This window comes from Protomyctophum parallelum, assembly GCF_964188405.1.
Source record: "Protomyctophum parallelum genome assembly, chromosome: 16".
Taxonomy (NCBI): domain Eukaryota; kingdom Metazoa; phylum Chordata; class Actinopteri; order Myctophiformes; family Myctophidae; genus Protomyctophum; species Protomyctophum parallelum.
Window position 1 is genome coordinate 6,787,463 of NC_139711.1, and position 9,647 is coordinate 6,797,109.

Genomic DNA, 9,647 nt, shown 5'->3' on the forward strand with positions numbered 1-9,647 from the left:
TATTGGCAAGAAATAACAATTAGTGTGGCATAGGCCTATGGTTTTCTCGTTTTAAATGATATTTGTAGCCTAGCCTATAGTAGCAAGTTTACACGCGGGTCTTTGTACTGTGTGTATGTGTGTGTGTGTGTGTGTGTGTGTGTGTGTGTGTGTGTGTGTGTGTGTGTGTGTGTGTGTGTGTGTGTGTGTGTGTGTGTGTGTGTGTGTGTGTGTGTGTGTGTGTGTGTGTGTGTGTGTGTGTGTGAGAGAGAGAGATTTTTTTTTTATCTAGGGGTTCAAATCTCTAATTAGTGCATAATTTAACTGCACGGATATAGACACAATGCACACAACACAACACATCTCCAAACAACTCGCGCCTCTGACCCAGCCACGACTTGAATACTGACAGCGTGTTGTTAATTATTTTGATTGGAGGTGTAACTTGTGTTTGGATGTTTACACATGTTCCCGGAGGCATGCACCGTGCACGAGATAGTTGACAATAGCCTATACTAGTATATTAAACAGTATAGGCCTACGCCTACTGACAGGGAGCCTGCATGTAGAATCGATTTCTGACTCGGAAACTTTGTCACATTTAATCCATTTATTTTCCCAATTTCCCCAATGCATGCCAAATTAATCTGGAAAACCGGATAGCAACAACGTTGTATTTAATCACCAAATTAAGGCCTACCTATATGATTTTTTTTTAAAGTACAACATTTTTCATAGGCTAGGCTACTGCTTATAGCGCTTACCTTGTTAGTGCAGTTGCAGTCAGTCAGCTCTGTCCTCGGCAGAAGGTTTCCCAAATGAAGCTCGCTCCTCTCTCTGCAGGCTCCTCTCTCCTCTCCTCTCCTCTCCTCCTCGCCCCGTGTTGATTGTGGATGTGTATTGAGGACTCAGACGGGGGCTTATCCCCTGTCAAACCTGATTATAACTTCACGTTACCGACTCCATCATTAGGTGATAGGCTGATATAGCATCATCATAGGCCTACTTCTTAAAAAGGGATCACCGTCCAGCCTGCATGAGGTCTTTCATGACAAGTCTCCATTCCGAAATCAGGAATTTCATGCTGGAGAACACAGTCTGCACAGAACAAAGCAGTAAACTAAGCCGATTCTGTTTGTGGTGTGGTGTGTGTGTGTGTGTGTGTGTGTGTGTGTGTGTGTGTTTTAAAAATAAAAAATAAAGCACATTTGTGGCAAGATTGTGTTCGTTTTAGTGTGCAAGTAATAGCGTTTTATTGTGTGCATGCATGTTATATTGGTTTTGATTTATTAGCCTATGTAATGAGGAACGACCTGCGCCCCGCTGCGTCAAATCAGATCCTAAATCAGCCCATAATTAGCTCGGCTGTAGGCCTATACTACCAAAAGACCACACTGTTCCTGTAAAAAAAAATAGGCTGCTTTAACTTTTTTTTGTATTAATGTCGATCCGCATATAACCATTGCCAATAGTATTTTTTTTAAACCATCAGAAGTCCGTTAAGAACAGCTTCTTCCCAGTTCCAACGCAAATAGTCTAAATATAGTTTGACCGTATCACAATTATGTATAGGCCTAAATGTCTCCATAGTTCAGTCTATATTCAATAGCCTATAGTCTACATAATTCTGGTGTATTTATTTACTTTTAGACTAACATAATTAAACAAAACATCGTCTAGCTTATTTTCATAGGCCTGCCCCTATATGACCCAATGCAGACTTTTTGAGTTGGAAAACAAAAGCACTCACGACTCACGACGTTATGGTTTAAATATTAATGTTTCACAATAGAGGTATACGCATGTCCCGCACAAAGACATGTGACTTTTACGCGCCGTTGCCTTAAGTCAGTGGCATGCTCCAGTTATGTTTAATTACCAAAAACAACACAGAAATAAATAAATAAATACATAAAAATACTCACGTCATGTTATAATTCCACATTCATAAAGGAAATGTCGAGTGGAGGCTCTAACTTTATGGCAATAAGAACATACATTATTTGAAGGAGACCAAACAGTATTGTTGTCTTCTCATGTGAAGCAGACTCGATCGTACCCTCCTCCTCTGTCTCCGTGCCTCACATACCTCCGCTTTGTTTGCTCTGACTTGTGAATCATATTTCCACTGCACCGTATCTTTGTTTTCATTTGCCTCAGCCTGCACGTTCTAAAGAAACCACGGCGCACTTTAACCACTGGATGAAGCCCAATTTAGGCAATATATATACGAATTGTGCCAACGGTGTCGTTTACAGAAAAGATCTGTGCTGTTCGTGTTCGGCAAGCGACACCGTTGTAGCCTACTGTAGCGTCCGAGCTGTAGGGCATAAGTGTAGGCTCAATGATGGATTAGCAGTAGAACAGTAGACCAGAGCGATTGGTCATGCCTGATGGACGACAATAATGCAAATCAAACCATCACAGACGTAAGCAGGAGAATCTGCATTGGCCTGTCCGGGATCACACGGGCAAATAAGGCTATCCATTTCTGTATGAGCTATTAAGTAGCCTATACCAACAACAGGCCTTTTGAAAGTGTTTGTGGATGTTATATTTTTCAAATCCACTAAAACAGTGGAATCAGATTTAGTGTTGTTGAGCCAATATATCTTAGGCTACTGAATTACTCTGTGCACGCATTCAACAATATTATATTATCACTCGTTCAATAAGATGCACAGTGTGCATTGCACACCATTCATGTTAGCATGCGTTTCCTGCTTGCTCCTGCACATTCACATGCAGTGAGTCTAATGGACTCTCTAGTCCTGTCTCTGTGTGGTCCAGCTCCGCTTGTTTGTTGATTCCCGTGTTATTTCAAGCGCCAGTGCACCAAGCCTTTGGCTAAGAAGCCAGACATGTATTCAGCAGCTAATCTGTCGGGACATCTCTTCCCCTCTTCAGCGGTAAATGTATTGGAGTATGTGGATTGGAGTGGCCCATTGTTTTGGCTATAGAAAGTATAGATTATCCGGCCTGGTGGCCCATTGCTTTGCTCAACTCCACGAATGCTCTATTTTGCACCGTATTTTCATCGGGCTTCGGTGCCAACACAACAACGATTCATTGACTCCAATAATAAGTCCTCCAGCAAGCAAAACATGTTTTGAACAATATATTTACTTCCATTAAATAAAACACAATAGTTTATTTTTTATGTTGGAAAAAAAAAGAAAAAGAAAGAAACAAAATTCCGTACCAAATACTATACACATGGAGAGAGAGGGGGGGGAAAAACAAAATAATTTTTCGCAGGAACAGTTTGGATGCGTCTTTTTTCTTTTCTTTAAATCCAGAATTGTTGCTATTCTAAATCGATATTCACACAGACATTTAAGAATAAATTTATAATATGTTAGAAACACACAACCGGTGCGTTTTAGTATGTACACCCTTCCCTTTTTTGCAAGCAAAACATGATTCCTTTTTTCAGATTTTTTTCCCTTCTTTTTTAATTTCTTTTTTTGTTTTTGTTTTTATCCACATGCGTTGTTTAAATTTAACCTTGAGAAGTCTGGAGGGCTTTAGCGAGGCAAAACAGGAGATGAACGATTCTATGTACAACCTTTCAGTCAATAATCAACATCCACCCCTTCCCCGACCCCCCAAAAAAGAGTAATTTGACAAGCTTCAAAATGAAAATAGGCCTGTGAGGAACGCCATTCACAGTGGCGCACAACAACACAGACCTACTCACGGGAGGGCAGAGGATTAAAGCCTCCATTCTAGTGTTTTTTAATTCGTCCTGGGTTGTTTCAGTGGTTCAGTCTTCTAGTGCCCTTTGGAAAAAGAAAAAGAAAAGTAGTCTTTTGTTCCTCTGGCGGTGGAGTTGGCTGTGGTTCATTTTCAGGTGAATACTATTTATATATATCGTTACACCGGTCTATCCACGGCGTATTGACACGCACTGAGATTAGAAGCCGGGTTCTGCACACCGGGATATCCAAAACTGGAGTGCTGCTTGGCTTTGAGTCTCAGACTGGCCAGACTGGAGTTACAAGTGTCCCTGTATACATAAGGGGGCGTCGGGGGGGCGTATGGACAGGCCGGGGTGGGGACCCCCGAGTTCAGAGAGGGGTTGCTGAGGTTGTTCAAGTTATTGAGGCCGTTGAGGCTGGAGCCGGGAACGGACGGGACCATGCTGGAGGTCATACTCATGGAGGATATGGAGTTGGGAGGGGAGAACATGGTCTGAGAGGAAAGCGGATTGACGTTCATGGAGTTGAAGAAAGGGAAGCTTTTCGTGGTCAGAGACGCCGACGTGAGGCCCTTCGCTGCCCAGTTGTTGTACGTGTAGCTCGGATACATGTCTTCGTACGGCTGCATGAGCCCGTTGAACTGCGGACCGAAGCCGTTCTTGCAGAGCTCGGCTTGTTGGTTCCTCTCCCGTTTCCTCCATTTCGCTCGCCGGTTTTTGAACCACACCTGCAGAACGGAGAAAAAGAAAAATAACGTTAGGGATAGTTTTGATTTATTTGGGGGGAAATGTCATAACTTTAATATCTACATTTAGAAGGCCCTGTAGCAAATTGCAATGCGTGAGGGAACTGGTTGCATGGAAATGCGTTTTATTTTTAAATGTTTATAGTCAACAACAAAAATACCTAAATTATTCGGACATAATTTAAATTGGTTGAAAAATATATTTATTTCATGCCCCATGCACATTACGAAATAAAATAGCTTAGAACAATCCTAGGCTAAATCTGTCACTGTAAAACAGTAAAACAGTGCGCGCGGTGGAGAAACGATAATTTCTCCGCGATAATTAAAACCTTGCCGCGTGTAAACAGTTGAGTTCAAATATGGATAATTAATTCATGATTTATCATGCAGAGAAATGTGCTTTGATTCTTGCTGCCGTATCTCAGCAGAATACACACCGAATACACATGCGTGACGTGTGTATTCTCTGTGTGTGTGTGTGTGTGTGTGTGTGTGTGTGTGTGTGTGTGTGTGTGTGTGTGTGTGTGTGTGTGTGTAGGGGGGGAGGGGGGGGGGGTGCGCGTGTATTCCACTCTGGACCGAGACAAACACTTGTGTGACCTTAATCACACAACGCCGGGGCGACAATGGCAAAATACAAGCTTTGCACCTCTTTCACACGAACAGAGGAACATGTATGGTATCTGTCACGGACAAATGTCAATAAGCCAACCCGTTAACAGCGTTATAGCCTGGAACTTATACACTTTCTCTCTAAAAAAACAACCAACACGCAATGTAGGCCATGTACAGCGCCTCATGGGCCCCAAGCTCTATGATATTAACTGTTTTTATGTCTTAAACGTGTGCCAAGAAATACAAATAACTGTAATAACTCTAAACCGGATTTTGCTACATTGTTTCACACTGTTCAGAGGATTAGACGATGAGGTATAAGAACTAATTATAGAGGAGTAGGGGATAAACACATAGGCTATACGATAATTAATATTGTCCCGTATAAGTTTGTATATTTAAGCCTTCGAGTATATTTGTTTTCTGATGATATTTCGGTGATGGAATCTTTTCCACTTGTGCGTAAAACGTTTGGGAATACGTGTGTAATCGTTCTCCTGCTTTCTATACACTGTCAAATACACGTGTTAATTGAACCCTGAGACTCAGAGTGCACAAAGTGTCCCTTATTCTATTCTGTTCCACCTGTATCACTGTCAGCATATGAAGGACTTTACTGAGTATACTGGCAGTGGCACACATTATCAGAAACTGTGCCCAATTAGTGATACTTTGACGATAGGATATCCATGCATTGTGTTTTGTTTCCTCACCCTGACGCGAGCCTCCGTGAGGTTGGTCCACACTGCTATCTCCTCTCTGGTGGACATGTCCGGGTAGCGGTTCCTCTGGAACGTGGCCTCCAGCTCCTGCAGCTGCTGGCTGGTGAAGTGAGTTCTCTGCCGCCGCTGGCGTTTCTTTTTAGGGTCGTCCGAAGAGTCGTCGTTTTTATTTTGGCCCTTTTCTTTCTCTGTAAAAGAGAGGAGACCGTTTATTTACTTTTTTGTTTTGTTTTGTTTTTTAATAAGACGTTAATAAGTGTTTAAAGCTATATATGAGTGAAATATGAGAATGCATAGGCTGGTAGAGTTGCTCTAATAACACAAACCTGGACTCAGAAAAGCTGATTGGACTTGTGACAGAATATAAATTTCATCCTATATTTGAGAGTAAGTATTTTAAACACGTGTAATTTATTATTATTACCCTATTATTATTATTATTATTATTATTATTATTATTATTATTATTATTATTATTATTTTTATATTAGTAGTGGCTATATATATATATATATATATATATATATATATATATATATATATATATATCTTTTTTTGTATAATATGCTAAAATTTGACTAATATTATTAGTCAAATTGCGTTTACATAGGCCTACCACGCAGCACATATACAGGCAGTCAATATGTTAGTGAAATGACAGCTACAATCGGATTATTTTCATGTATAGCCTACAGTATAACTTCCTGCAGCCCTCAAACTCATGGGAGCCATTTTTTGTCTCTTGTCAACACGGAATAATGAGGACCTCCTTCACGACCGCCACGTCCGAAAATTATATCCGCGATCGGAGTTGATTTCTTACCTACGGACTCCGGACTGGAAGTGTCCGAGACTGTGTGCACCTCTAACCGGTGCTTGGAATCCACCGACCGCTGCAGCGGCTGTAAACTAGACGCCATCGCCAGAGCTGTGTGGCGCGCTGAGGCGACTTTATTCCCGGGGAGGTGGTGGTGGTGGTGGTGGTGATCGATATTCAATGGATCCCTCATAGAGTTCATTGGCAAGATAGCAGCTCAGCTCGCTGTCAAAATGCAGATTAAGTTCCTCTTATACAGTGCAGCGCGGCAGGAAAAATAAATAAATACAAAACAAATAATTTAAAAAAGACTAAAAGTCGTCCGTTGCGGAGTAGCCTGAGTAGACTGAGCTCTCTCGATGTATGCAGCAGCAAAGCGGCTCCACTTGGAAATTAAGTTGAAAGCTCCTTTCTGTGCGCAACAACCGTGTGAATGTCTTAAAATAGCCCAGACAGTGCCATGCCCGGCGTCGGAGATACAAACAGCGGTTATAATATAACGTTGTGTTAAAAGCTGAGCCACAGCAGTAAACGGATGCCTCAGGTAGCTGACAGCGGAGTGACAAGGACAGGTATACGAGGTGATTTTAGATCCAAGGGAAGAACACACACACGCGCACACATACACACGCGCGCGCACATGTCACACACACACACACTACACACACACAAACACGTACACTCGTATACGCGCACATGCAGTCAGTCCACCGCTCCTGTGTTCATCTCAGATCGTTCCCTGCGCCACTGGCTGTCCAACTGTGCCTCCTTCTCTACACCTCGACGTCATCACACTGCACCCTCCCATGCCGCTGACTGACAGGCTGTGTGTGGAATATGACGGCTTTTGCTCATCCAACCGGAGCTTGCAGAAACCAGATATGTCCGCCAATGTGTTTTATGCTGGGCTGGCGCTTATTTTTCCTTCCAAATAAAAGCATGTAAAGGGAGCTGCTGGGACGCGCACGGTGTGTGTGTGTGTGTGTGTGTGTGTGTGTGTGTGTGTGTGTGTGTGTGTGTGTGTGTACAGTGTGTGCATGCGCGCGTGCGTGTGTGTGTACGTGCGTGCTTGCGTGTGTGTGTGTGTGTGTGTGTGTGTGTGTGTGTGTGTGTGTGTGTGTGTGTGTGTGTGTGTGTGTGTGTGTGTGTGTGTGTGTGTGTGTGTGTGTGTGCGCGCGCGCGCACCGTCGACTGCCGTGCAAGCGGGCGGCCCAAGACCAAATATAAAAATGAAAATAATAACACAGTTTGGTTCCATGTTATGAGCTGGGTTCAGCTCAGTGGCCCGGTTAAACGGTGTCTATTGATGCCCAGGCTGAGCTCCTCGGCAGGCAGGCAAAGCAATGCCGTTTACTCAGAGATTCAATATGGATAAAACGAGCCGCTGAGAGGGTGTGTGGGGTGAACGCTATGGACCGTGGACAAAACGCACATTGAATGTCAAACACAACACAGTGAATGTGGGTCACAAAAGACCCCTGTGAAATATTGACTCCATAAAAACAGAACATTAAACCCACTTGGATAAAAAAAAGACAAACTTCAAAGGGAGATGCTTAACCCTAAACTATTTTTGCTGCTTGTTATAATCTTATCTGATCTTATCTTATCATGGACACATGCCACGCAGGGATGCGCAGCTCTTATAGCCTGTGTTTCCACGGTCATAAATTCATTTGGAGACACGAAGTGAAAGCCTTTACGCAGAAAGATTGAAACACAAACCCGGGGGTCACACATGCATGCTGGATGTCAAACGATCAGATCCCCATGCAAGACCCATGTGGAAAAACCCGGTTCCGATATCCGCGCTAAACCCCGTTAACCATCCAGTTTCAGCCTGTTGTCGACGGGTGACTTTATCTCCCATGTTTAACCGGATCTCCCCTCTCTCCTCTCCTCTGCGCTCTGGACCCCTCCTGTCTCCCCTTCTCTCCTGTAGCGTCTTTTAATCTGATAAGACTCTCATTTGCCTAAGAATTTTTTGAAGGAGGACTTTTTTTTTAATGAGTTCGAGCTTGATATGCTGGCGCATTCTCCTGGTTAATTCCCTCAAGATCACGACGCGTTAAGGCAAAGTAAACACGTCTAAATCAAACAAATGCTCCTTTTATACTGTGGAAGGCTGCCGTTATGAGAGAACAGGTGACCCAAACTAGCCTATTTGGTTTCAACAGGCAGATTGCATGCAGTGCTTCATCTAAAATAATATATAATTGAGCAGTTTGATATTTTATACACTATACATTTCTTAGCCTATACAAATTTAAATATAATTACAACAATCACAACAACAGCAACGCAATAATAATAATAATAATACATATTAATAGCATATAATAATGATAATTTGCAGAGTAAACATGATTATACTGATTGATAATCATATTAATACAAAGCACATTCTGTGTTTCCAAGTGGCCAATTCACTATTCAGCCATTTCTGGACTGGGGAGCGTATTGGGGATTTAGACTACTTCTAGATTGAGCTGTTGTCACCATGGTCCAATGAATATTTATTTAATGTAATTGGTAAATTACCATAATAAAAACGACAACAACAAACACATATGCATAGGCTTGTGTAATTAGGACCCTCATAGTATTAATAATATAGGCTAATAATATAACATGTTAATAATAATTATTAACCAAATTAATCAAAACAATGTAAAAGGTGCTATATGACAATTTCCAGCAGTGCAGAGAAATACAAATAAAAGACATGCCTTTAATATTACTAGTAGCCCTTTTTTGTATAATAGTATAGGCTATATATAGGCTATAACCCAGTATACGTGCACAGAGCAGTGAGTGGTTGTTGTTCTTTTTGGTGGATTTATAAAGCCGGGGAGGTTGAAGTGGATTAGCGCTCTGCTCTTCATTGTACCTAACAACGCTTCTCTCTCTCACACTGCTATACGGATTACTGCGCTGCCACAGGCCCCCCCGCGCCATAGAGGGCCATTAATTAGCAATTCAGTCAATATGAGGGAGACGACAGGGCTTTTTACATTGGATTAAGACGACATCGCAATTCTTCCATTAGTATATTCGTCCGCACG

The 9,647-nt window shown here is 42.2% G+C and overlaps 1 protein-coding gene across 3 annotated transcripts in view; it reads right to left on the reverse strand.

Annotated features, from left to right (window-relative positions):
- Nucleotides 1-909: 909 nt before the first annotated feature.
- pitx2 (paired-like homeodomain 2) overlaps nt 910-9,647 on the reverse strand; it is a 13,175-nt gene continuing 4,437 nt past the window's right edge. The window contains exons 1-4 of one of the 3 annotated variants that reach the window (XR_014570501.1): nt 6,589-7,228; nt 5,757-5,953; nt 1,905-4,407; nt 910-1,077 (exon numbers count right to left, since the gene is read on the reverse strand). Coding sequence is in view for 2 of the 3 variants with exons in the window: in XM_083786000.1 (XP_083642126.1) it covers nt 3,856-4,407; nt 5,757-5,953; nt 6,589-6,784 (945 nt within the window). In the remaining variant the exon portion in view is untranslated. Of the gene's footprint in view, nt 1,078-1,543; nt 4,408-5,756; nt 5,954-6,588; nt 7,229-9,647 lie in introns of those variants that run through there. The other 2 variants (XM_083786000.1, XM_083786001.1) reach the window with 2 other exon arrangements.